This window comes from Ornithorhynchus anatinus, chromosome 10 (assembly GCF_004115215.2).
Source record: "Ornithorhynchus anatinus isolate Pmale09 chromosome 10, mOrnAna1.pri.v4, whole genome shotgun sequence".
Classification (NCBI taxonomy): domain Eukaryota; kingdom Metazoa; phylum Chordata; class Mammalia; order Monotremata; family Ornithorhynchidae; genus Ornithorhynchus; species Ornithorhynchus anatinus.
In genome coordinates, this window is record NC_041737.1 from 48,593,720 (window position 1) to 48,620,715 (window position 26,996).

The 26,996-nt window shown below is 49.0% G+C and overlaps 1 protein-coding gene across 2 annotated transcripts in view; it reads right to left on the reverse strand.

Moving 5' to 3' along the window:
- The window catches only part of PLXNA4 (plexin A4), a 309,259-nt gene that overhangs the window by 252,477 nt on the left and 29,786 nt on the right, over positions 1-26,996 (reverse strand). For both annotated transcript variants that reach the window (XM_029073007.2, XM_029073008.2), the window contains exon 2: positions 10,964-12,222. In XM_029073007.2, coding sequence (XP_028928840.1) covers positions 10,964-12,142 — 1,179 coding nt within the window. In that variant the 5' untranslated portion in view covers positions 12,143-12,222. The remainder of the gene's footprint in view (positions 1-10,963; positions 12,223-26,996) is intronic.

The following is a 26,996-nucleotide window of genomic DNA, read 5'->3' on the forward strand; positions in this document are numbered from 1 at the left end:
ATTTTACAGATGAGGTAACTGAGGCCCAGAGAAGTCAAGTGACTTCCCCAAGGTCACACAGCAAACAAGTGGCAGAACCAGAATTATTCAATAGTATTTATTGAGCGCTTACTATGTGCAGAGCACTGTACTAAGCCCTTCGAATGTACAATTCAGCAAGAGATAGAGACAATCCCTGCCCAATGACGGGCTTAGAACCTAGGTCTTTCTGACTCCCAGGCCTATTAGGCCACACTGCTCCCTCCTTCTGGAGATCCCCCTCACCATGATCTCATCCAACCTCACACCTCCTTTTGGGGTGGGGAAGGAACAGGGACCCTCAGCCACATTTTACAGAGAAGGAAATCAAAGATCCAACAGCTAGTCCTCTCATCAGTATTCACTGAGCACCTTTCATCTACAACTTATAGTCACAGAGCACTGTACTAAGTGCTCGGGAGAGCAAAATATAACAGAGTTGGGGTTCTGTGTAATAACTAAGAAGAGGCTTATGGGTCTTCCCTCAGATGTGCCTGGATAAGAACCAACACACTAGTTGCCTCAGTGGTACCAGAAGCTCCAGCCAGGGAGCAGCGCTACTCTCCAGCACTGAGCCGCACAGACTGTGTGTTAAAGTTGTGTGTTTTCTGGTGGGTGTCTGAGTTCTCCATGACCACCTGGGGATGGACACCCCTCCCTCCTGCCCCCCTCTCGGGGCGCGGGGTCACTTATTTCCAAAAAGCCTGGGTGGAGCAGAATTTCCACTCCGGAGCCAGTGATGGGGGCAGAGGAGAGTGGGACATCTCCGAGGCAAAAAGATGGTCACCCCAAAGCCGTCCAAGAAATTCCCGGCTCTCCAAAATCATGGATTTGCCGCCGATGCCTTGGGCAGAAAGGACTGGTTCCATCTCCCTGCCTTCCTTTCCATCAGGCCTCAGGCCAAAGCCATCCAGGACAAGGTGCCTTTGTTTTTGGTTCTCTCGAGACCTCAGGGGATGGAGGTTCCACACTCTCCAGCTGAGGATGCCAGCCCAAAGCTGTCAAACAGCTGCCTCTCTCCACTGGTCTACCGGTATCCAAGGCGCCACCCGCCTCCCCATCAGCGGAGGATAAACTCCACACAGCCCATTAATCCAGAACTCCGGCGCTCTCCCGGTGTCTGCAGCAGAAAACCTCAGCTGTCCCTGGAGCCGTAATTTAAGCCGGGATCGCCACAATGATTAAGGTTGTGTGTTTTCTGGCAGGGCTCTGGAAGCGGTGGCCCAGTTCCGTGGGCTGAGTTATGGTGTCGGTCATTCCCTCGTTAGTAGGAATCAATTTTATTAGCCCCTTCGCATTGCTGTGCGTCCCCCTTCCCAGCTCCCCGGCCTTGGGCGCGTCTGGATAATGTCCCCTGCCCGCCGGATAAATCAGCTGAACAAATCCCATTACGTTTTGGAACACTGACAGAGACATGAGAAGAACACCGAAAACTGGGGAAACGGTGTTGGGGGGAGATTTTCGGCCAGCTCCTCGGCCCTTCCGTGGTCCGCCCGTGGCTCCGGATTCAATTTAAAATTTTAACCGGGGGAGGGTGGCGAGGGGAGGGTCAGGGTCTTTCCCCCCACCCCAAACTTTTAAGACCAGCGATCTGATGTAAAGGGATTCGGAGAAGGCTAATTCTATTCTAACTTGCAGAGGCTGGCCCTTCCCTTCCCCGGGGTTAACAGCAGGGGAGAGTCTAGTTCCAGACATGCCATTTCATCCAAGAGCTGTTATTTAACACCCATAATGTATATACAAAGGGAGAAAAGGCAGATTTCGAGGACTTGTCTATAGCCCACAGGGGACGTGTTAGGTTGCAAATGTTTTTTGAAGTCGACATTGGGGTATGAGGAGTTTACATAGCACAATAGGTGTGAAACTAAAATAGCAGCGTGCATTTATTGATTGCCTAGCTGGAGGGATCTCTAAGCAGCAACCCGATGATGGGGAGGCAACTATTTTTTCGATGCGGAGAACCTGAGGGATGGGGAGAGGGAGAGGTTCGGGGAAAGGGAGAGGCCAGGTTCTCAGGACATTCTTCTAGGTACTGTAAGCCTGTGGGAAGCTAATGTGTCTACCGACTAACTCTGTTATACTGTACTCTTCCAAGCACTTAGTATGGTGCTCTGCACACAGTAAGCCCTAAATAAATATGAATGATTGATTGGTAGGGGACCTGAACAAAAGCCCCCCTTTTCCTCAGCTCCCCCTTCCTTCCACGTCGCCTCGACTTGCTCCCTTTGCTCTGCTCCCCCTCCCCTCCCCACAGCACTTACGTACATATATGTATATAGCTATAATTCTATTTATTTTTATTGATGCCTGGTTACTTGTTTTGATGTGTACATATTCATAATTCTATTTATATTGATGCCTGTTTTACCGTTTCGATGTCTGTCTCCCCGCTTCTAGACTGTAAGCCCAGTTTGGGCAGGGATTGTCTCTATTGCTGAATTGTACTTTCCAAGCGCCTAGTACAGTGTTCTGCACACAGTAAGTGCTCGAATAAATACGACTGAGGAATGAATGGCTGAAAAGGACAAAATCTGAGCACTCCTTGGGCAACCCCTGAGCGAGAAATTGGGGAGGGACAGAGAAGGATGAGCAGAACTGCTAGAACTCAAGGCCCAATATTATTTTGGTATTGGTTAATAATAAATAATAATAATTTTGGTACTTGTTAAACACTTACTATGTGCCAAGCACTGTACTAAGCGCTGGGGTAGATACAAGTTAATCAGATTGGACGCAGTCCCTGTCCCACATAGGGCTCACACTTTAAATCCCCATTTTACAGATGAGGTAACTGAGGCACAGAGAAGTCAAGTGACTTGCCCAAGATCATACAGCGGACAAGTGGCAGAGTCTGAATTAGAATCCAGGTCCTTCTGACTCCCAGGCCCAAGGTCTATCCGTACTCTATTAAAGAAGCAGCATGGCATAGTGGATAGAGAAACTGAGACACAGAGAAGTTAAGTGACTTGCCCACAGTCACATAGCAGGAAAATGGTGGAGCCAGGATTGGAACCCAGGTCTCGAGACTCCCAGGACCGTGCTCTTTCCATTATGCAATCAGCTTCAGGGGAGGGTCTATTAGGTATGAGTTGGCCCTGGTTGGGACGTGGGTTGGGAGGTGCTTGAGTTGTGGGTGCTTGCTATATGCCAGGTACAGAGGCGTGGCTCAGTGGAAAGAGCCCGGGCTTGGGAGCCGGAGGTCATGGGATCGAATCCTGGCTCTGCCACTTGGCAGCTGTGTGACTGTGGGCAAGACACTTAACTTCTCTGGGCCTCAGTTACCTCATCTGTGAAATGGGGTTGAAGACTGTGAGCCTCACGTGGGACAACCTGATGACCCTTTATCTACCACAGCTCTTAGAACAGTGCTCTGCACGTAGTAAGCGCTTAACAAATACCAACATTATTATTACTAGGCACTGGGGCTAGATAGAAGGTAATCAGTTTGGACACGTCCATGTCCCACATGGGGCTCATGGTCTTAATACCCATTTTACAAATGAGGTAACTAAGGCACAGAGAAGTGAAGTGACTTGCCTAAGGTCATGCAGCAGACATGTGGCAGAGCCATAAAACTCAGGTCCTCTGACTCCCGGGCCTTTGCTCTTTCCACTAGGCCACACAGCTTCTCTTGTATGTGAGTATACATGTATTTGTGCAGGAAAAGTAAAAGCAAGGACTCATAGGAGAGGATTTTTGTGCTCCCTCTGGAGACCCCAGGATGGCCAGCTGGGACAGAGAATAAAAATAATAATAACAATATTTATTAAATTCTTATTGTGTACAAGCACTGCACCAGATAAACAGCTCAGACACATTCCCACAAAAGGACTTCTACGAGATGGGGAGAGGAGGTCCCATAACATCCCCATACGGCAGATGAGAAAACCCAAGCACATAAGGGTTAAATCACTCGGCCTAGGTCACAGATCAGGCCAGTGATAGAAATGGGACTAGGACCTAAGTCTCCCAGCCCCATCTTCTTTCCACTAGGCCATGTTACCTCCCTGAATTACCTCTGTATCAATGCCCACCCATGAGCTTCTGGGTGACATGAAATCCCTTCTATACTGTAAGCTCCCTATGGGCAGGGAATGTATCTCCCAACTCTGTTATATTGTTCTCTCCCAAGTGCTTAGTACAGGGTTGAAGACCTTCCCGTCAAGACCAACCCATCTTTGTGGTAAACCCCTGGGGAAGCTAACCGAGGCAGAGGAGACGCAGAATTCCCACTGCACACCGAGAACCAGTGTGGCGTTGTGGAGAGGGCCCAGGCCTCGGAGTCACATGACCTAGGTTCTAATGGGTTCTGCCACTGGCCAGCTACTGGGTGACCTTGGACAAGTCACTTTTCTCTCAGTCTCAGTTTCTTACACTGTAAAATAGGGATTCGATCCCTTTCTTCCCTCTTCTGACTGAGCACTTTGTGGGACAGGGTCTGTGTCCCACCAGATTATCTTGTACTTACCTCAGCACTTAGTACGGTGCTTAGCACATAGTAAGTGCTTAACAAATACCACCATTAAATTATTAACAGAAACTAAGGAGCTCAGTCAGTAGAGAAAGCAATTCAGCAATTCCAAGGAGGGTTACGGTGTCAGGTATTTTAAAAGGGGATTTGCTTGCCAAGTTGTGTCACGGGGTGGGGAGGAGAGTAGCCACGTTTCCTTTGGCTGAGCAAGTCAGAGCCCTCAGCAAGATGAGTTGAATGAAGGTTCCCAGAGTACCTGTCTGGCACCCTAATTCCTCCAAGACACCCTCCCTTCCCCTCCCTCCATCCCATCCCCACCCCCCAGCAGGTCACTCAAGACTCAGCCTTCTCTCCCAAGACAGCATTTGGGTGCCAAAGCTTACACTTTCAGAGAGTCAGTCTGCAGAGGTAGGCGGGAGGGAGGGGAGGGAATGTTCCAGCAGCCTCATGAAAACAGGAAACAATCCAATCCCATTCGAGCCCTACTTCCTGCCAGGGAACAGAAAACACCCGGGCAGACAGGCCCAAGTGGGACCTTGGCACCGAGTGGTTCCTGACTGTACTGGACTCCTGCTCCCCTAGCCCTTTAAATCTCAGAGGCTGGGGGGGGGGGGGCGGGGGTGAGGGAGGAGCTGATCAGCTGGACGAGCTCTAAATGACCAACATCCCAGCCCAGGGTGGGATCAGAGGGCCTGGCCCCGAGCCCTTGTTCTCTGTCATTTCCTGCAAGCTGGAGATTCCCGAGAAGCCAAGGCACACCCCACCAGCCAGTGAGGAGCTCTTGCACCCCCAGGCCTAGCCTGCTGGTCTAAAACAGCTTCCTGGGGCTGCCAGAGGGCAGCTTCGGGGATCCGACCTCAGAGTCAGGTGAGCAATCTGTTTGCTCTACCCTGGGACTCTAAACCAATTTTAAAAAGCAAAATCAGCTCCCTCTGACCTCTTTCTGAAGGTTAGTGAGAAAGTGAAGGAGCAACAGGGAATCAGGCCAGGGGCAACGATGACGATGATGGTATCTGTTAAGCACTTACTATGTGCAAAGCATTGTTCTAAGTGCTGGGGGGGGAAACACGGCGATGAGGTTGTCTCACGTGGGGCTCACAGTCTTAATCCCCATTTTACAGATGAGGTAACTGAGGCACAGAGTAGTGAAGTGACTTGCCCAAAGTCACACAGCTGACAAGCGGCGGAGCTGGGATTAGAACCCCTGACCTCTGACTCCCAAGCCTGTGCTCCTTCCACCGAGCCACGCTGCTTCTCAATAAAGATCCTTATGTTCTTCCTGAAAGACACAGAGGGTCGGGGCAGAGGAAATGGCAAATGGAGTCACGGAGATTTGGCCCAGATCCAAGATACCCAGGACAGGCCCATATGTCCTGGGGGACTGCAGGATGCCACTAGTCTTACCAGGCCTGAGTATCCCTATGCCTTGATTGACAGTGGCCTCAGGGATGACCAGGATGGACAGGTCACCCAGAGACCCTTACTCTCCCACATCACACTGACTGGATTCAGCCCTCGGATGCACAGCAGAAGCAGGAAGCTCTGAGGTTTTGGGTCTCCAAGCCAGAGGGCACCAACCAGGCACTACTTGTATGTGTTTCACAACTCATGAGAGCCAGGGGCAAGAGAGGCGTCACTGATCCAGACCCGGCCTTGAAAGACACCAAAGGAAGGAGAACACAGAAAGTTCCAGGCCACCTCGAAAGGGACAGGGAAGTCTGATTCACGCTCAGAAATATGTGGAGGAGTTAATAATGAAAGAAAAATACACCATCCTGGTTGATTGTCCAAGAATGTGAACTTCAAAAGAATAAACGGATGTCAGTAAGCCTTAGCAAACTGTTAGTGACTGATTTCAACTCTCCCTGTTCTCAGAGTAAATGCCAGCCTCTAGTTCTGACCTCCAACCTTTGAGGGTCTTAGACCCTGAGCAGACTCTCACCCACTTATTCTTGTACTCCCTCTCCCCATTTTGCCGATCAGGAGATAGAGGCACAGAGAAGGAGTGCCCAGAGAGGAGGAAGCTAGAACCATCCTGATTGCCCAGATTCTGTCTCCATCCACCCCTAGAGCCCTCACCCTATCCTTGACTGCTACTTGCCATGCCGGTCAGCGGTGATGGCAGCGCCACTCCTCTTGAGATCAGAGGGGTCTCTGGGGCCCCTCAGACCTCAGACCCAAGCTCAGCCATTTGGCTTTGGGTCACTTTAAATGAAATGCCATAGAATTTCCCTGGGTCGGCGGGCCTCTGGATTGAAGCCTTCTGCCAAGGTATGGCCATTCAGATTTTAGCCTGGCCACCAGCTCTTTAGTCCAACTAATGGGAGCTCACTGCTCTCCCCACCAAGGTCTCAAATGAAGCCAGGGGGACTGTTCATCACAGGCAGGTTACCTGAGTGACCAGTGCAATTGGCAGACTCCTCGGGAACAGGGTCTTGGGAGAGGAGTCTTGGGAGAAAAACACTGGATGAGGGGAGGGAAAAGGGCAATGGAAAAATAGGCAGGAAGCTTGGGTAACACCTTGGCATTCAAAGGGATTCTATCCTGATAGAAAGAGTTCAAATGCAACTAGATCCTAGAGCTGAAAGCTACCCTGCTAAGAATTGTGGCAAATTCAGGGCCAAGCGTTGGGGTAGATATAAGATAGTGAGGCAGGATACAGTCCCCCAAGGGGCTCACAGTCTAAAGGGGAGGGAAAACAGGATCTGTCTGTGCCTCAGTTTCTCTAACTATACAGTGGGGACAATTTAGAGTGGAAGGGGAGAAGGAAGTGGAAGATCTTTTCAGAGAACCTGTTCAGAGTGACCACAGGGAGCTTTATGAGGGGTGATCCCCCACTGAAGTCCTAGAAGGGGAAAGGGAGAAGAGGTCAAAGGAAAACATGAAGGGCCACTGGATTTCAGATTAGAGAAGCAGCATGGCCTAGTGGAAAGATCCCAGGTCTGGAAGTCAGGTTCTAATCCTAGCTCTGCCTTTTGCCAGCTGCCACCTTGGGCAAGTCACCTAATTTTTCTTTGCCTCAGTGTGCTTATCTGTAAAATGGGATACAGTATCTCTTCTCCCTCCTCTTTTGATGTAAGCCTCATCAATCGATGGCATTTATTGAGCATTTCCTATTTGCAGAGCACTGAACTAAGCGGTTGGGAGAATAAAACAGATTTGGTAGATATGTTCCCTGTTCATGAGCTTACAGTCTAGAGGGAGAGGAAGACAGTAAGATAAATGAATAAATTACAGACATATACATAACTGCTTTAGGGCTGAGGGTGGGGTGAATATCAAATGCCCAAAGGTTCCAAGTGCATAGATGATGCAGAAGGGAGAGGGAGCTGGGGAAAAGAGGGCCTAATTATCATCATCATCATCATCATCATCATCAGTGGTATTCATTGAGTGCTTACTGTGTGCAGAGCACTGTACTGAATGCTTGGGACAGTACAACAGAGTTGGTAGATAGATTGCTCCCAACAAGCTTAAAGCCTAGATGGGGAAACAAACATTAAAATAAATAAATAATTTTAAAAATATAATTTACAGATATGTACATGAGTGCTCTGGGGTTGAGCCTGGGGCAAAAATCAGGGAAAGGGACTTTGTCTGGCCTGATTACCTTGAAATCTACCTCACACTTTATAAAGTCTTTGGAACAGAGTAAGCGCTTAACAAATACCACATTTAGTATTTCTACCATTATTATTATTATTATTCAGGAGAAGCCCGGCCCTTTGGCTGCCTGGGATTTGCAGATGTTGGGGCTGCTCACGTGCCGTCTGAGTCGAATCCAAATGAACTTCAACAGGAGCCACACTGACGAACGTCACTGGGGGAGCTGCCAAGTCTAGGGAGGCTGCTACACACTAAGACCGGGCCGGCTCTGGGCAGGGTTTCCTCCTCCTCTTCCCTGCCCTCGGCCCCGAATCCGCTTTTATTTAAAAGAGCTAATTAAAGTCTCCCTCCACCCTAAACAAAAATACCAGAAGCTTATCTGCCTCCGCGTCGGCTAGTCCAGACCAAGTCGGCCCTGAACCCTGACACCTTCCCTGGGTCGGGACCAGCACAGATTCCCGGGATGAACCTTGATTTGACTTATGCGCAATGGCAGAATTTATGACCAGGCAGAGAAATCAGTCATGCACTGTTAGACAGTTTGATCCTCTCCTCACTTCAGGATCCGAGGCCTCTTTTTGCCAGATTCTCCTTGGGAAGAAGGCTCAGAAATAGCCTTCAGACCCTCAATCTCCTTGGGCATCGCGAGAATTTGCTGTTGCTGTGAGGTGGGCATAGAATACACTTGCTGCTTTCTAATCACCCTTGGTATCTGTACTCGTTTTTTTAATGGCATTTGGGATTCTTTGGAGGATTTTTCATGGTGTTTGTTAAGCATTTTCTATATGCCAGGCACTGAGCTGAGCGCTGGGGTTTATACAAACTAATCACAGTCAATGGCCCACATGGGCTCACGGTATTAATCCCCATTTCACAGATGTGGTATCTGAGGCCCAGAGAAGTTAAGTGACTTCCCCAAGGTCACATAGCAGACAAACGGCAGAATTGTGAATAGAAGCCCAAGCCTGTGCTCTATCCACTAGACCATAGCTATTCTTCTTTCCTCCCTGGGCCCCTGGAGCAGTGTGTACTCTTGGAAGCAAAAAGGATGTTGCTGGACCTCCAGAACTACTCAGAAACATTCTGGAGTGGAGTTAGAGAACCTGATCACGGTTCCAGGTGTAACCACTGGGCAGGGAAGAGGCTTCGAGAGGAAGTTGCTTTCTCTTGGTCTGCCTGAGACTCCGGCTCTTGGGCCATCCAGTCCCAATCCTAACTCTACTTCTCCGCTTCTTGGATGCATATTTTTTTTCTTTTTTAGGGTGGCCCCTTTGAAAAACCGGTCAATGAGCCCCTGGAGTGCCCCATCCTCCACCGTGGGAGTGAGTCTAAAGGCCAGGTTTGCAGTCCAAATAACCAGGAATTTCCAGGCTCATCTTCCAATTCCAAAGGTCTTTAACTGTGCTAAAATTGGAGGCTTCCCAATACCCCTGAGGGCCTAATATCTAATGTATTCCTTGGCTCACAGTGAACGTTCAACAACTACCACTGATTGATTGGCTGAGCAAATGTGCCCATTATATAAACGAGGAAACTGGAGGCAGAGTTGGAGATGTCGGGCGAGATGAGAACTGAGCTTGAAGTAGACACTCGGAGAGAACAAATACCTCACCTGAGGTCACACAATAAATCAACAGCTGAGCTGAGCACCGCAGAGAGAAGTGAAGCAGTTGCAGAAAGGCACGGGCACAGTTGACGTTCCCATGTAAAACCCTCCCCACGCAGCCCAGCTTGTGCACTGACACTTCTGTCTTCCTCTCCCTTCTTTGCTGAGCTCAGAGGACGCGAGTGGGGCGAGGAGAAGGACGGACATGCAGCCCCGGCTATTACTGAGACTTGTGGTCCCAGAGAAGGAGGCTGCACACTTGAAACCTAGGAAACTTATCAGACTCTCAATGTGCATGCTTTGGTCACCCATAGAAGTCTGTGTGATTTCAGAGCTGCGGTGGATCCACCCTTCCTTGATGGCCTCCCTCTGGGAGATTCCTCCAAAGCCTCTGGAGTCCCGGGGCAGACACCCCAACTACCCCAATAATGGTTCCTACCCCAATAATGGTTCCAACTGGCCTGGAATTCTTCCCACGTTCTTCCGGCAGACCACCACTCTCCCCATTTCGAACCCCAAGAGACCTTCCCCGACTAACCCCTGATTTCCCCACCCTCTTCACCCTCCCTTCTGGGTGGCCTATGCACTTCGCCGTGTACCCCTGAAACAGTTTCATACCCACCCCATCCCCAGCCCCCACAGCATTTACGTCCACATCCTTATACTCTGCCATTTCCCCTATCTGTAATTTATTTTAACGTCGGTCTCCCCTTCTAGACCATAAATTCCTTGTAGACAAGGGTCATGTTTATCAACACTAATCATAATGATGGTATCGCTTAGTATGTTTCAAGCACTGTTCTGAGCGCTGGGATAGATACAAAGTAAGCAGGTTGTCCCACGTGGGGCTCACAGTCTTCATCCCCATTTTACAGATGAGGTAACTGAGGCACAGAAAAATGAAGTGACTGGTCCAAGGTCACACAGCAGCCAAGTGGCAGAGCTGGGATTAGAACCCACGTCTTCGGACTCCCGAGCTCGTGCTCATTCCACTAAGTCACGCTGCTTCTCTTATGTACTCTACTCTCCCAGGCTCTTAGTACAGTGCTTAGCACACAGTAAGCGCTCAATAAATGTCACTGAATGGTTGATTCTAATTCCAAAAGCATGGCTGTGATCCATCACTCGAAACTGCCCGGCCCAGAGACACTCTCCTGTTCTGTTTTATCCCCAGATCCCTTCCCCGTCCCCGCACCATCAGATGGCAACCTTCCACACCCTCCCAAGAAAGGACTCCCAGAGCCCAGCCGGACCCAACTCACCGCACTGCTACAGGGGATGTCCTTCACCTTGAGCCAGGCTAGATCCAGTGTCCCTTCCCCCCTGTAGCAAGACTGCAACCTCTCCTTGATGCGGTCATTGATCCTCTTGAGGACAAAGATGCACAGGGCCGACGCATCCAGCGACTTCATCTTGCGCTTCTGGCCCTTGGAGAAGACGGTGAAGAGGACGGCATCATCCGGCCGGATCCCCAGCGTCCGGGCCAGGACGGCCCCGGCCTTGGAGAGGTAGGCGGCCTGCAGCAGGCGATATTCCACCCCGTCGCGCTCGCAGCCCACGGGCACCTCCACGTAGGAGTTGAAGGCCGTGTCCTCCTTGCAGAGGCGCACCAGCTTGGAGGTGTACACCTGCTCCTTGGTGGTGGACCCCGGCGGGGACACCATCTCCGGCTGCAGGGTCAGGAAGTAGACGAAGTTGCCGCTGCCGAAGCCGTAGACGTAGTAGATGTCGAAGTCGGGGATGACGGTGAAGGTGTCCGATGGGATCTTGATCATGGAGGCCACGAACTCGTCGTGGAAGACGTAGGCGAACATGCCATCCGCCTCCGAGTTCTTGGTCAGCTTGCGGCTGGAGATGGTGGGGAAGTATTCGGGCTTCCCGTCCACGGCCGTGGCGATGAACAGCTTGTCGTCCAGGTTGCCGTAGGAGACGATCACCCCGAAGACCGAGCCGCTCTCGTTGACCCCGCTCAGGTAGTGCTCCTTCTTGTGGAAGGGCTCGCCCAGCTTGAACAGATCCTCCAGCCTCAGGAGCTTGCAGATGCCCTGGTAGAGGCTCCCGCAGGCGATCAGCCGGTTCTCCTTGTAGTCGATGAGCAGCATCTTGTTGACGTTGTTGGTGGGGGCGAGCGGTTCGTTGCAGGTCTGGACGATCCGGGGTGGGTAGCACTTGGGATTGTCCTCATCCGGCCCCGTCTGGTGGGTCACCAGGACCTTCAGGTCGCTGGACAGTTTGTAGATCCGGTTGACGGCCCCCAGGTAGATGTGCCCTGTCCTCTCGTCCACCACCAGGTGGTTGAAGGCCTCGGCCGGCTCCCCGCTGAAAGTGACCAGGGGCCGCTTCTGGGGCGGGGGCTGCCGAGGGAGGAGGGTGGAGGAGCACATCACTGCCAGCAACAGGTGGGAGAGCAGAGGAGCCCAGTTCCTAGGCGCGGTCGCCATTTTGGAAAGGCTCCCACCCAACTGGCCAGTCCAGCCCCAGGAGGGTCCTCAGAGGGCCAGGTCCCAAGGCCGATCTCCCCCTGCAAAGGAACAAAGGAAACCATCAATGACTACCTCCAAAGTTCCTTCTAGCCTTCTAATGACCCAACATTTGTCTTTCTGGGAGTCCAGTTGGGATTGAAACCAGAACTCTCATCTCCCCATAGAGAGTTCACCGAAGCCTGCTACCGATCTCCAGAATTTGTTTAAACCTCTCCTAAATTCCATGAATCAATAATATTTACTGGGTGCTTACTGAGTGCAGAGCACTGTATCAAGCACTCGGGAGAGGACAGTAGCCGCAGTAGACATGATATCTGCCATCGAGGAGCTTTGCAATCTGGTGTGGGAGAAAGACACTAAAATAAATTATAGGTAGGTGGAAACAACCGTTGCACCTTGCAACCACCTATAGACAGTAAGTTCCTTAAGGGCAGGTATCCTACCTAACGACTTCCAATTTTGTTGTATTGTACTTTCCCAAGCACTTAGTTCAGTGCTCTGCACACAGTAATTACTCAATGAATAGCATGGATTGATTGACTGATTACAGCTTGTTGCATCATTTCCTCTCTGGTTTCCTTTCAGCAGCTGAGGATGTCAAACTGGAGCCCTGAATTCAAAAACCCTCGAAACCACAGCAGAATCCTGCGGTCAGCTCCTGGCTCTTGGCCCCGGGGCCACAACAATAAGCCAGATTTAGTTCCCTACAAAGGGAAGGCGCTTCGTAGAACGGTTCGATTAAGAAAGAAAATGTGCCCCAAGAAGTGATCAAGAAAATAAATACCTGGACGGGGGTCGGGGGCATTACTCATTTCTAATGGGGTAACTGGTTTCTGTTCAGGGGATCAGTGCTGGGACCTGTCTAGGAGCTGAACTGGTTATTTCCTCCTGGGAATCTGGGGGTAGTATTCTCAGCTTCTCAGCTGAGAGCATCAGAGTGATCAGGGAAGTTAAAAAAGTGCTCTCCTTAAAGAGTGGGGATGGTCAAGCATTTTTGTTCGGGGAAACCTGCTACTAAAATGTAGAGAATGGGGTAGGGTGGGAGGGGCTAAAGAAAAAGGACATAGAGGAGAAAAAATATAACGGAGAAATGAAAGCTTTGACATTTTGTCTGTTTGCATGTAAGACAAAAGATCAGTGCATAACTTGCGCTAATATCTGCAAATGAAATCTGCTAGAAAATGGTAGCGTTCTCTTCCCCTCAGCACCATCAATAAGTATTTATTAAAACCTCTCCATGCACATGGCACTGCCCTCCATAAGCTTACAGTCTAAATGGAAGGCGAGGCAGACAAATACCTTAATTATCACCTTGGAGAAATCTAAACACATATAGAGTTCCGACCTCAGGTGTTCACAAGGCACTCCACTACTTGTAAATACACAAACACAGAAGAAATACCCAGTGGTGGAGGAAGGTCAAGGGCACTCTCTTGGGGTCAGTGGTTTGGGATGGCCCTGATATCATGCAGTCAGGGAAGGCTTCTTGGAAGAGGTGAATTTTGCCTAGTGGAAGAGACAAAGCACAGTGGAGGAGTGAAGAGGGAGTATTCCAGGGTTTCAAGATGAAGAGAATGGTACCCATGGTAGAACATGGAGAATAGGTCCAAGACCCAACACTGGATTTGACCAAGAAGAAGTCTCTGTAGACCACAGAAAGAGAGAGAGAGGGAGAGAGAAAGAGGAATAGGGAGGTAGAGAGAGGGAGGGGAAGAGAGGGAGAGAGACAGAGAGAGAGAGAGGTTTCCCTTGAGAAACCGGGTCTCCAATATGGGAAAGAATCAAGAATGGAGGTAAAGGAAACTAGGGGAATCCCGGGTGGACAGTGAGTAGCAGTAGTGATCACCCATGGTGATGTAGTTCTCATCCCCCGGTGGCCCTGGGAAAAGTGGGGCATTTACCCCGGAAGCCTTGAGGCCAGGATCCATCCAGCAGAGGAACTGCAGGTTGGGAGGTGGGAGTCAGGGAGAAGTGGGCTCCCTTGAGAGGGAGCCAGAGAGGTTCCCTGGGGGCTTGGGTGTCGTGGCCATTTATCTGAATCAAAGGTCACCAGCCACCACAGAAAAGTAAATGTTGGGATTTGTGTGCATGCTCAGACTAGCGGTGCTTCCGCATGTGGAAGACTCTGCTTTCAGCCCCTCCTTCTTCCTCCCCCCGCCATCACTACCAGCCAGGCCTGTTCTTTCTTTAGTGGCACCACCTGTGCTGAGGGGAAGGCAATAAGCACTATGGTGAATACAGGATAAACAGTTAATAATTGTGCTATTTAAGTGCTTTCTATGTACCAAGCTCGGTGCTAGGCACTTGGGTGGATGCAAGATCATCAAGTCAGACACAGTTCAAACACAGTCCCTGTCCAGAAGGCAGCGGCTCCTCAAAGCACCCAGGCCGGTGAGAGGTTTTCTTACACCCCTCTCTCCTCTGGGCCAGCCCTGGGCCAATACGCTGATCGTTGACCTTGGGGACAGAAGAGGATAAATGGTGTCTGCTTCTCCTACAAAGGTCAAGATAGACCGTAAGCCCCATGTAGGTAGGGAATGTGTCTACCAACTCTGTGGTACTGCACTCTCCCAAACATTTAGTACAGTGCTCTACACACAGTAAGCACTCGACAGAAACCATGGATTGATTGATTGATTGATCGAAGTAGCTCTCATGAGGGCCCCCATTTGGGAAGCAGGGGGCCTAGTGGGAAAAGCACAGGACTGGGAGTCGGGAGACCCAGATTCTGATCCTGGCCCTGACACTTGTTTGCTGTGGGTCCTTGGGCAACTCACTTGACTTCCCTGGGCCTCAGTTATCTCCTCTGTAAAATGGGGATATAATCCCTGAGCTCTCTCCCTCTTACGCTGTAAGCTTCATGCAGGACTGTGTCCGAACTGATAACCTTTGTATCTAGCACAGTGCTTGGCAGACAGCATGCGGTTAACAATCTCCATGATTATTATTATTCTCCAGGACCGGTCAGATGTAGGTCTGGGCCCAAGATTTACTGACCCCAAACTCAACAAATCACTCCTGAGGACACCACGGCACTTGGGAACTGAGTCTTCCATGCCACCCATTACTTTTGTCAATGGTGCCCGCCCCCAACCCCAACAAACCTACTTTACCCTGTGCTAGATGGGAAGAGGTGAGACGAGGACACTTATAATTATGAATTTTCTGAGCAAAAAGGTTCTACAGCCTCATTTTTCATCTTCTATTAAGCACTGAAATAAGACACATTTATGAATCTCCAAAATTTATCATCCTCATCTGGGAATGGTGAAATTGTAGCAACTAGAGGGGAGAAATCCCCTGAAAGAAACAATCATGTGTGTTTGGAATAGCCAGCCTCTCCATTCACATGACATGAAAGGGACTATTAAAAAAAACAAATAGGGAGGAGGGGTGGAATTGGGAGCGAAAGAGAGAACAGAGAAATGAGGACACAGGATGCTGCAGCCTCTCTCTTGGCTAAGGCAATGCCTGCTTCCAGCAACGGAAACTGCCGAACGGAAACTGAGCTGTGCAGCGTAGAACGGAGGGAGTCCCATTGGGGACGTGGGCAGGCCAAGACCGATTCACTAACCCATGCGACCTTGAACAGGCCAAGATGGAGCCCCGCTGTCCAGCGGCATCTTGATTTACAGCCTGGCCACATCTCCAAAGGAGTGTCCTGCCACCTTACAGACCCCACAGCACTTGTGTATATTTGCACATATTTATTATTCTATTTATTAATGATGCGCATATATCTATGATTCTGTTTATCTATTATGATGCTACTGATGCCTGTCTACTTCTTTTGTTTTGTTGTCTGTCTCCCCTTCTAGACTGTGAGCCCGTTTTTGGGTAGAATCGTCTCCATCTATTGTCAAATTGTACTTTCCAAGCACTTAGTACTGTGCTCTGCACACAGTAAGTGCTCAATAAATAGGACTGAATGAATGAATGAACGAACCAAGGGACTGATGAACAACTGGTACCACACTCCCCAAGCCCCTTAGTGACCCCCCACATTCCATGACAATGGACAGTCAACTGGAAGTGTGGGCCCCGCGGAGAGAGGGACCCAGCTTGCTTGCTCGGAATAGCTGAACGGCTTGGGCTGAAGATCCTCCCGGGACTTCAACAGTTTCGCGACCTGGGGCAGGAAGTAAGCTCGGAGTCATCTAGTCCCAACTCCTGAGGCAGTATGACACCCTACCCATTCCAGCAGTTGGGCCTCTGATTCTGAAAGCTCTCCATTGATGGAATGCCAGTCCCTCTCTGACTGTCTCTGGAGCTTCTACAGAAGTTTTATCCCCCTGCCTCCATGTACTCTCTTTCCCCGAAAGAGAAAACATAAAATCCAAGATAGTCTGTAAGCGCTTGACTGTAAGCTCACTGTGAGCAGGGAGCTTGTCTACCAACCACCTTGTACTGTCCTCCCCCAAGCATTCAGTAGAGTGCTTCGCAAACAGTTAGCACTCAGTAAATCCCATTGATTGATTGATAAAAAACATGAAATCCACTAGACCCAAAGCTCCCTGAAAGCAGGGATTACTGCACTCTCTCAAGTGTTTCCTACCGTGGTCTGCATAGAGTAAGCACTCAGTTAATACCATTGATGGATTGAAGAGAAGTAGCAAAATGAGCAAACGGTAGCTCTCAACTCAAATGATACTTACACCTTAGATTTCTGCCCCAGGAAATCTCTTAGAGGAGAATTTGAGCCCCAGAGTGCAGCGATCACGTTTCGGTTTAATTTACTTGCTTATTCATGGGTAGCAGGTGTGCTTGAAATTTGGCCAGTACCAGGACACACTTGCACAGGGGGCTACTTCTGCTGAAGAATGCTCTAGGACCGGGATGAGCAGCTGTTAAAACTTACTGCCCGTATGACCCATGGTTTTGCCCCTTTTGCCCCACCCCATTCCTCTGGCGGCTCCCCCGTTCATGCCTATCCCGCCGTCGACCCCTGGCCCACGTCCTCCCGCTGTCCCGGAATGCCCTCCCTCCTCACCTTCGCCAAACTAACTCTCTTCCCCTCTTCAAAGCCCTACTGAGAGCTCACCTCCTCCAAGAGGCCTTCCCAGACTGAGCTTCCTCTTTTCCCTCTGCTCCCTCTGCTCCCTCTCTGTCCCCCTTCACCTCCCCTCAACTAAGCCCCCTTTCCCCTCTTTCCCTCTGCTCCTCCCCCTCTCCCTTCCCCTCCCCTCAGCACTGTGCTCATTTGTATATATTTTTATTACCCTATTTATTTTATTACCCCATTTATTTTGTTAATGAGGTGTACCTCCCCTTGATTCTATTTATTGCGATTAAGTTGTCTTGTTTTTGTCCGTCTGTCTCCCCCGATTAGACTGTAAGCCCGTTGAGGGCAGGGATTGTCTCTGTTGTTGAATTGTACATTCCAAGCGCTTAATACAGTGCTGTGCACATAGTAAGCGCTCAATAAATATTATTGAATGAATGAATGAATGAATGAATGATTGGCCAGCCAAGGAGTGGGGCCCGGCACGGGGAGGAAGGGCAAGGGAGAGGATGCTGAGAAACCCGGCTTGGCTTCATGAGCTCCCTCTCCTTAGCCCAGCTGCAGCTGAGAGACTCAGTCCCTGCCTTGGCCCCACGAGACCCTTTTAACTCTCTTCTCCGTGTCCTTCCTGGCTCTCTCACGGATCACAAACACCATGGACAGGGCTCTGGGTAGTAACTTCGAAGGACCCCTTGTTGGGGGTGGGTATCTGCCGGCAGTTTCCAAACGTACGGAGAAGACCCAGTTCCCCTCTCCCTCCTCCCCTCATCACCAGTGGGACCCTCCCCGGCCCCTCTGCTCCAGGTGTTCTGAGATCTCCACTAGGAAACAAACTCCTTGCCCTAGCCAGACTCACAGAGCAGAGCTGCAGCCTACTCCAGAGAGAAGGAGATGAAACTCTTATTATTGCTTCCATTCAGGCCTTTATGGCCCATGTTCTTTATGTCTTCAGGTTAGGGAGTCACTAAGCCACGGTTCTATTTACTCTGGTCCTGCCTGGGAAGGTTTTAAAGCTCAATCCGCTCAATTGAAGTCTGGGCCAGGGTCGGAGGGGAAAGTTATAAACTCCTCTAGAGCTCTTCGTTTAAGAAAACGGTTCTACCGGGTATTTGGGGTCAGGCATCCCAATCAGACAAGGCTCTGATGCCTGCTTGTTATCAAAGAAGCGACACGACACCCTTTACTCCCTCCATCGCTCGAAGAATTATTAATAAAGACAAGGACATCCAAGGCCCGTGCCAGCCATCTCTGTCCCTCCAGGCCTCATTCTCAGCCAATTTGATATCATCCCTTGGTCGGTCCGCAAAACGGTCGTACTTTCCGTGGCTCTTGGATCGGGGGAAAATGAGGCAGCGGGGCGGGGGGGGCGGGGCGAATGGGCCCAGAGTCAGGACTCACCCGAAAATAGGTAGTCGAGATTAGAACCAGGATCCCGGGACTTGTCAATTTCATTACCGGCAGGAAGCTCCTGCCCCCATGGGTTGAGAGCCGGCCATCCAGCTGGACACTGGCTAGTTGTCTTCCGCTGCTGGGAAGGAACTGAGATGGGGGCCTTGTATCTCTGAACCCCGTGGCGCTTTGCTGCTGCTCCTTTCCATCTAATAAGATCGTCCTAGAGCCCAGGGACAGGCGGGTATGCAGAGAGCTTCGGCACATGTCCGAGTTGGTGATTAGCCACCGATTCAAATAGGAACTCTGCCTCTCTTTGAAGGGCCCATTTCTGAGGGCTTGTGCTCTGATCAACAAGAGGTGGCTGGTCATCTCACAGCAGATTGGGAGAACAATAATAAAATGATGGTAGTATTTACTAAGCGTGATATGTGAAAAAAATCACCGCACCAAGTGCTGGGTGGATAGAAGACTATTATTATTATTAGCATTTTGGCATTTGTTAAGCGCTTACTATGTGCCAAGCACTGTTCTAAGCGCTGGGGTAGATACAAAGTAAGCAGGTTGTCCCACGTGGGGTTCACAGTCTTAAGCCCCATTTTCCAGATGAGATAACTGAGGTATGGAGAAGTTAAGTGACTTACCCAAGGTCACACAGCCGACAAGTGGCAGAGCCAGGATTAGAACCCACGTCCTCTGACTCCCAAGCCCATGCTCTGTTCACTGAGCCACGCGGCTTCCTAGATAATGAGGTCAGACACTGTCTCCGTTCCACAGGGGGCTCAAAATTTAAGCGGGAAAGCAAATGGGTATTTTGCCTCCATTTTATAGATGGAGAAACGGAACCACTGAAAAATTAAGAGACTTGCTTAAGTGGCAAGGGGTAGAGTGGGGACTAGATGCCGAATATTAATAACAATAATATTTGTTTTGCACTTACTATGTGCCAAACACAAAACTAACTACTAGGGTAGATACAAGATAATCAGGTCGGACACAGTCTCTGTCCCACAGGCGGCTTGCAATCTAAGTAGGAGGGAAAACAGTTATTTCACCCCCATTTTATGGATGAGAAAACCAAGGCAGAGGGAAAGTAAGTGACTTGCCGAAGAACGCCCAGCAGGAAAGTGGCAGAGCTAGGTTTAGGACCCAGGTCCTCTGACTCCCAAGCCCGTGCTCTTTCCACTAGGCCACACTGACTCCCAGGCTGCACTTACTTCCTTCTCCACCCTCAGACGACTGATACCCAGAGAGGAGTTCACATACCCCATTGCACCCGGCCCTGCTGTTTCCCACCAGCTTGCTCTGAGCAGTAGCAGAAACCCCCTGCCTGACTACTCAGATTTCCCACAGACACAGCAGGTTCAGATAGCAAGCCTCATGCCAAAGACTCTTCTCGAGCCAGCCAAGGACCTCCTGCTTGGGGCAGTGTCGTCAAACCACTCAGAGCACCCTAACAAGCCCCACCCTCCATCTATCAAAAGTATTTACTGAAAGGTTACTAAGAGCTTGGGAAAGTATAATTCAACAGAGTCGGTAGACACTATGCCTGACACAGAGAGCTTACGGTCTACTTCTTAGACCCGAAGCCTCCCCAGACAGTAAGAATCACAAGGCCCCATAACTGTGGCACCTAGGAGTCGACCCACTCTCAAAAATACACCTTCCAGCCTCTCAGCACTGGGGGACTGACTCAAAGAAACCTATAATTCCATCAAACAGTAGCACGGCAAGGAAGTGAGCTATTTTTGTGCTCATTCAGGCCAAATGACAGGGTTTCTATTGCCACATGATGTCAGGTGGGTGAGCTCCCATCCCAGCCCCCAGCCCCATTTACCCCCACCCCCACCCCCTTTCTTCACTGCAGGGAAAATCAGGAAACGAACAGTTGTCTGCTTTGCTGAAGTCTATATTCATGTAATTAGTGCTATTTAATTCTGCGATGAGCCAAGGCTTGTAAAATACAAAACATATTTCAGCTGCACGCCTGAAATCTTGGCAGAAGTCTCTGCCTCCGCCGGAAGCTGCAAGAGTTATATTCTCGATCTTTAAAAAAAAATAAAAAAGGCTGTAGAAAGTCGTGTGGTCACCGCCTCCCTCCAGAAAGATGTTTTACCTGAGTAGGTTGGCTCTCATCTCAATGATTTTCTCAACCCTCGTCCGGGGTTGGGTTGTCCCTTGCCCAGCCAAGATTAAATTGCTATCTATTAAGTGCCCGATAACTATATCAAAAGAAGACAAGACACTTCCCCTCAAAGGATACCGATTCTAAAACTGAAAACAGACCAGAAGAGAGGACGCGGACCCACAGGAAGGAGTTTTACTAGTAACCGTTCTAGTAATGATGATAAAAATGATAAGAATCATAACAAGATAGATGATGACGGTGGTGATGATTCTTTGAATGTATCTAAGCCTCTTTCTGCCCAGAGTTGGCAACACTGCACATGTTTCTTCACTCATTCTCATAACATCCCTGGGAGGAGAAGTGGAGAGAGGGATTATCGCTTCTACTTTCGTGAAAAAAACAACTCACAGAAATGGAAATCTGAAGACCAAAGCAAGGAGCAGAGGCAGAGCAGAAGGTAGAGTCCAGACCCCTGACTTGGTGGCTGCCACCCGTCCAGCAGAGGGTGGGCTTGACCAAACTGACCAGAATTTCCGTGCGTGGAAATCAGAGTTATATTCGACCGGTTCCCTCGAATGGTGTCCCCTCGAGGTCCACTGGGGGGACTCCCCTCTTTTCCAGATGAGGAAACCAAACTCAGAAGAGGGCAAGTGACTCGGTGAGGTTGTGGGGATGAGCCAGGGACTAAATAGGGATTAAAAATTCATAGCTCCTACCAGGGGGTTGGGCCTTGCTGCCTTCTTCCCCAAAGCTGGGTAAGTGGAGGGAGAAAGGTCAGATGGCCTGGGACCAGGCTAGGTGTGGGAGGAGGGGCCCAGAAGAGCGAGCCCAAAGCCCATCCAAGAGGATCTCCCAGTAACTCAGGGGTACAGAGTCCTGCCCTCTTACTTCATTTTTCTTGTTTTTTTATCCTAAGCCTGACTCTCCCACTTGTCTATCTGTGTGACCTCGGGCAAGTCTCATTTGACTTCTCTGTGCTTCATTTTCCCATCAGCAAAATGGGGATATGTTTCTCCTTAAACAGGGACTGTGACTGACCAGTTACCACACAGTAAGTGAATACCACTATTACTGTTATTTAATTTTGTCCTGATCTGCATCCTAGTGCTTTGGGTTCAACCAATTGAAAACTCCCCAAGATGGGGATTCTAGGGCCATGGCATCACAGGACTTGGAAATGTCAAAGGAGAAAGGATGAAAAACAAGGATGGAGAATGAGGAGAAAAGCATGTCTGAAAACTGACTGTGCCACATTCATTCAATAGTATTTATTGAGCGCTTACTATGTGCAGAGCACTGTACTAAGCGCTTGGAATGTACAATTCGGCAACAGATGGAGACAATCCCTGCCCATTGACGGGCTTACAGTCTCTGCTGATACCCTGCTGACTTCACAGAGGGCCTCACCCTCCTCGCCCTGGAAAGGCAAACACACTGTCGTGTGCCAGCAGACTGCAAGGCTGACAAGGGTGGCCAGGACACCGGGTCTCTGGCCCTCTCTGGAGAGATGGTCACTCTTCTTCTAGATTGTAAGCTCGTTGTGGGCAGGGAACATGTCTACCAACTAGGTCGTATTATTATATTGAATTCTCTCGAGCACTCAGGATGGTGCAGAGCAATCAGTACAACCGATCGATCGATTGATCTTTATGGCATAAGCTGATAACCACATAGGAGGCACGAAGGCCCTGGAGGGGCATGACGACGCCGGCTGGGCTGTTGGTTTCCCTCTCGCTAGTTGGGTCTGATCCTTTGCCTTAAGCCTGGGTCAGAGTTCAGGTCGCAGCTAGAGACCATGATGAAAGCCAACTGAGGACTGAGGGCAGAGGTGTGTCCAATAAGGGAAAGGGGAAATTGGAAATTCACCCTGCAACCTCCTACAAATAGCAAACACCACCCAAGCCCCAAGGAAAATGAAGCAAGGAATCGAAGATGGTCTATCCCGCAAAACGAAGGAGGTGAAATTAAGGTGACACTGGAAATGTACTTCTTCCTACCTAACCAAGCTGGATCCACACCTCTATGCCACAGTCCAGCCATCCCAGGGCCCACTCCGGCCCCTCCTCCTCCCCACTTCCCCGCTCGTCTCTGAACCCCCCAAGAGGCCGTTTCTGGAAGAGGCAGGGGAAAATAACTCAATTAAAGAATGGATTGACTTCGGAAGTCAGATAATCCACCAGGGAAGATGAAGTCTTTCCAGAAGGGGAAATGAAGCCTTTGGCATGATGATGATAATAATAATAATAATGATAATAATGATAATAATAAAAGGGCTTACTATGTGCCCAACTAAGCCGTCATTTCCCCTACTCCCTCTCCCTTCTGTGTAGCTCTTGCGACTTGGATTTGCACCCTTTATTCAACCTACCCTCAGTTCCACAGCACTTATGTACATAGCCTTAATTTATATTAATGTCTGCCTGCCCCTTTAGACTGTAGACTCCTTGCGGGCAGGGAACGTGGCTACCAACTCTGTTATGTTGCACTCTCTCAAGCACTTAGTACAGTGCTCTGCACATGGTAAGCACTCAGTAACTACTATTGATTGATTGATTGATTAAGTCCCAACACCCACCCCTGCCAAAAGGCTTGTGGAGGAGAAATGTACTAATTGCTTCCCCCGTGACCTGAGGAGGGAAATGTCCCTTGCTCAGCCAAGATGAGATCCGACAGTGGTCTAGGAACTTTGGCTCCAATCCCACATCCCTGATTTGGTGGGTGGAGAAAGAGGACAGGGAGGAAGGAGAGAGAGAGAAAAAAACAGAGACAGAGACAGTGAGAGTGCAAATCCATGACCAACTAGTCCTCTGAGAGTGAGGTGTGAAAAGGGACAGGAGAGAAAATGGGTGGAATGAATAGAAGCTGAAAGGTGGGACTTTTTTTATCTGGATGAAACCATTCTCTCAGCCAGGATCCTTTATTGTCAATTTCACAGGGGGATGCACAGCCAGTCACGGCCAAAGCCAGGAACACAGTGGCCTCGCTAGCTGCCCCCTGCATCTTTTATCAAGCCAGCGGAGGAGAAAATCCTTCCCTAGAGACCAGTTTGTCTAGTGGACGTGGGGCACATAGCCGTCACCCTGACCCATCCAGCAATTCAGTTCCCCCCCACAGTAGCAGAGGTCTGCAAGCCAGCCTGTCAGTCAGTCAGTCTCCTAGAACAGTTCATCATAAAAGAAACATAATATCCTGGATTCATTCAGAGTCGTGGACAGGTTCTGATACAGGAGCTGTAAGTAGGAGAGCCTCTGGGCAAGAGAAACCACAACTCAATAAAGTGTTACATTCTTGTTGGGGTGGGGAAGGCCAGGAAAAAATATCCAAAAAGATTTAACTGTAGAAAAGAAAATTATGTTTTAAAAAAGCCCCAGAACCCTAGTTGGATAGAGGTTAAAAGGAGTAACCAAAAAAGGATGTACTAGAAGCCTGGAGATTCAGGAGAAAAGGGTACCAAAGAACAAAAAAATCAGGTGATGCTATAGAAACCATACATGACTAACTCTTCAACTCAAAGCATATGTCATGGGGATATTGTTATTTAAAAAAATAGAAAATAATAGCAGTAGCCTTGATTGAGTGTCCACTTGGTGCAATACACTGAACTAAGCACTTGGTAAGTCCACAATAAAGAAGTAACATATTCCTGCCTTTAAGGAGCTTACATTCTCACGAAACCCTCTCCGGAAAATAAGGAAGTCCATGAAAACTAGAAGGAAATTAAGCCCAAGAGGATTTTGAAAGAACATCTTTCAAGAGATGCCAAAGTTTCTAACAAAATATTTTCCAAATCTATCAGTGAGATCACTTGACAATCATGAGGTAAACGACACACAGAGATGCATAGTCTATAAGCTCTTTGAGGGCAGGGGTTATGTCTACCAACTCTGCTGTAGTGCACTCTCCCAAGAACTTAATACAGGGCTCTTCTCACAGTAAACACTCAATAAATATCATTATTTGATTGACAGTTCGAAAAGGAAAGAATTGAGTGACTACGAATTCTTTAGTTGAGCCTTATTGAGAAAGACGTTAGAGAGATTCCCAGGCAGATTAGAAGGACTGAATCAAATTGGGGTGGTCACACAGGATGTTTTAGATCAAATTGATAAACGGGGAAAACAAATCACTGGATGACATCCAGCAGTGCACTCTCAAGGAATTTGGATGGTGAGTTGTAGAATTCCAGGGAAAAGTGTAACCTATCATTGCAAATAGCCTCTGTGCCCAAGGTTTAGCAGGATTGCCAAGACAATTTTCATCTACAAATAGGTTTCTGGGGGTGATCCTGAAAAATATAAGCTGGTAAATCTCACTTCTAAACCTGGAAAATTAATAGGATCACTAATTAAATTTTGCCTTGGTGATATATTAGAAAACATAAACTCTGAAGGGGAAAACAAGATGGGTCCTCTAAGAGATCTATCACCTCTCCTGCCAAAAAGCAGCAATGCCTAATGGAAAGAGCATAGTATTGTGAGTCAGGAGACCTGGGTTATTAGCCTGGCTCCACCACGGGCTTTCTCTGTGACCTTGAGCTGTCATTTAACTTCTATGGGCCTTACCTTCCTCATCTGTAAAACAGGGATAAAATACTTGCTCTCTGTCCCTCATAGACTGTATCTGACTTGATCGTACTGTATTTATCCTCACGCTTAGCACAATGCTTGGATAATAATAAGCAATTAACATATGTTGCAATTTTTATAATTATTATTAGAAAACCATGCCTTTGGAATCTACTGGAGTTCACTGTTGGGGGCAACAAGCTTGTGGATAGAGGGGAATCGGTGGATAAAATATGCCTTTATTTTTCAAAAGGTCTTTGAAAGATTCCATCTCAAACTTTGTTTTAAAAATCTGAGAAATAATAATTGTGGTGTTTGTTAAGTGTTCATTTCGTGCCAGGCACTGTACTAAGTTCTGGAGTAGATACAAGATAATCCCACATGGGGCTCACATCCTCCTAGTAGGAGAGAAAACAGGTAATTGAATCCCCATTTTTCAGATGAGGGAACTGAGGTCCAGAGAAGTTACATGACTTGCTCAAGGTCACATAGCAGGTCAGCGGCAGAGCCGGCATTAGAACCCAGGTCCTCTGACTTCCAAGCCGGTGTTTTTTCCACTAGGCCATGCTGCTTCTCACTAGGTCAGGCTGAAGTCACTGGATTAGAGGTAATGTACAGAAACCTGGCTAAAAAACAGGAAACAAAGGCTTTTAAGGGTGGATATGTGTAAATGGGGGAATCCTCCAGAGACCAGTGCTAGGGCCGGTTCTGTTTACCATCTCCATAAATGACCTGGAAGAGAATCAATGCAGACTGTAAGCTCTTTGTTGTCAGGGTATGTGTCTACCAACTCTTTTATACTGTTAGGTTGTACTCTCCCAAGAGGTTAGTACAGTGCTCTGCACACAGTAAGTGCTCAATAAATAGGATTGATTGATTGAGGGAAATCTCAACATGTGTCAACGGCCATGGTGATGGGAGTAAATGGATATCCCCTGGACATCAGCCACCGTTCACCACTGAGATATCTGGGGGTCTCCAGTTATCTCCTGGGACCAGGCAGAGATCCACAGTACCAACAGGGCCTGGGGTCGGGGGTAACGGACCAGTGGAAGCTTCCCAAATTGAGAGGAGAAGAGGTTGGGGGTTGTTTTATGCAGGAAAGTGGAGGGAAAAGGCAGGATCTTGAGGATGTTGGGAATCAATCAACTGTATTGATTGAGGGCTTACTAAGTGCGCAGCACTGGACTAGGCACTTCAGTAAGTACAATACATCAGAATTAGCAGATACGTTCCCTACCCAAAACACACTTACAGACTAGATGGGGAGACAGACATTAATATGAATAAATCATTTATAATATATAATTTAAAGATATGTATATGAATGCTGTGGGGTTGGGGATGGGAAGAATATCAAGTGTCCAAAGGTTGTGGTGCATAGGCAAGGCAGTAGTGAAAGCGAGTCAGAGAAAAGAGGGCTTAATCAGGCAAGGCCTTTTGGAGGAGATGTGATCTTAATGTTGGGATGTTGGGAGCTACAGGGAAATCTTAGGTCAAGGGAGAATTGGGCTTGTTGCCCTAGCTGGTCCTTTAGAGGCCAGACCAGACAGAGGGCTCCAATGAGAAGAACTAATAGCCGAATTTAAAGAAAAGAGTACAACCTGAGCCCTAGGACTCGAGTCTAACCCTTGTCCTGGTCACCCACATCTCCTTCCCGAAGCCACTTTCCCCCTGACAGGCCAGCTCCTCTCCTCACCCAGTCCCTCCTCTCACAATAGGTAGCGA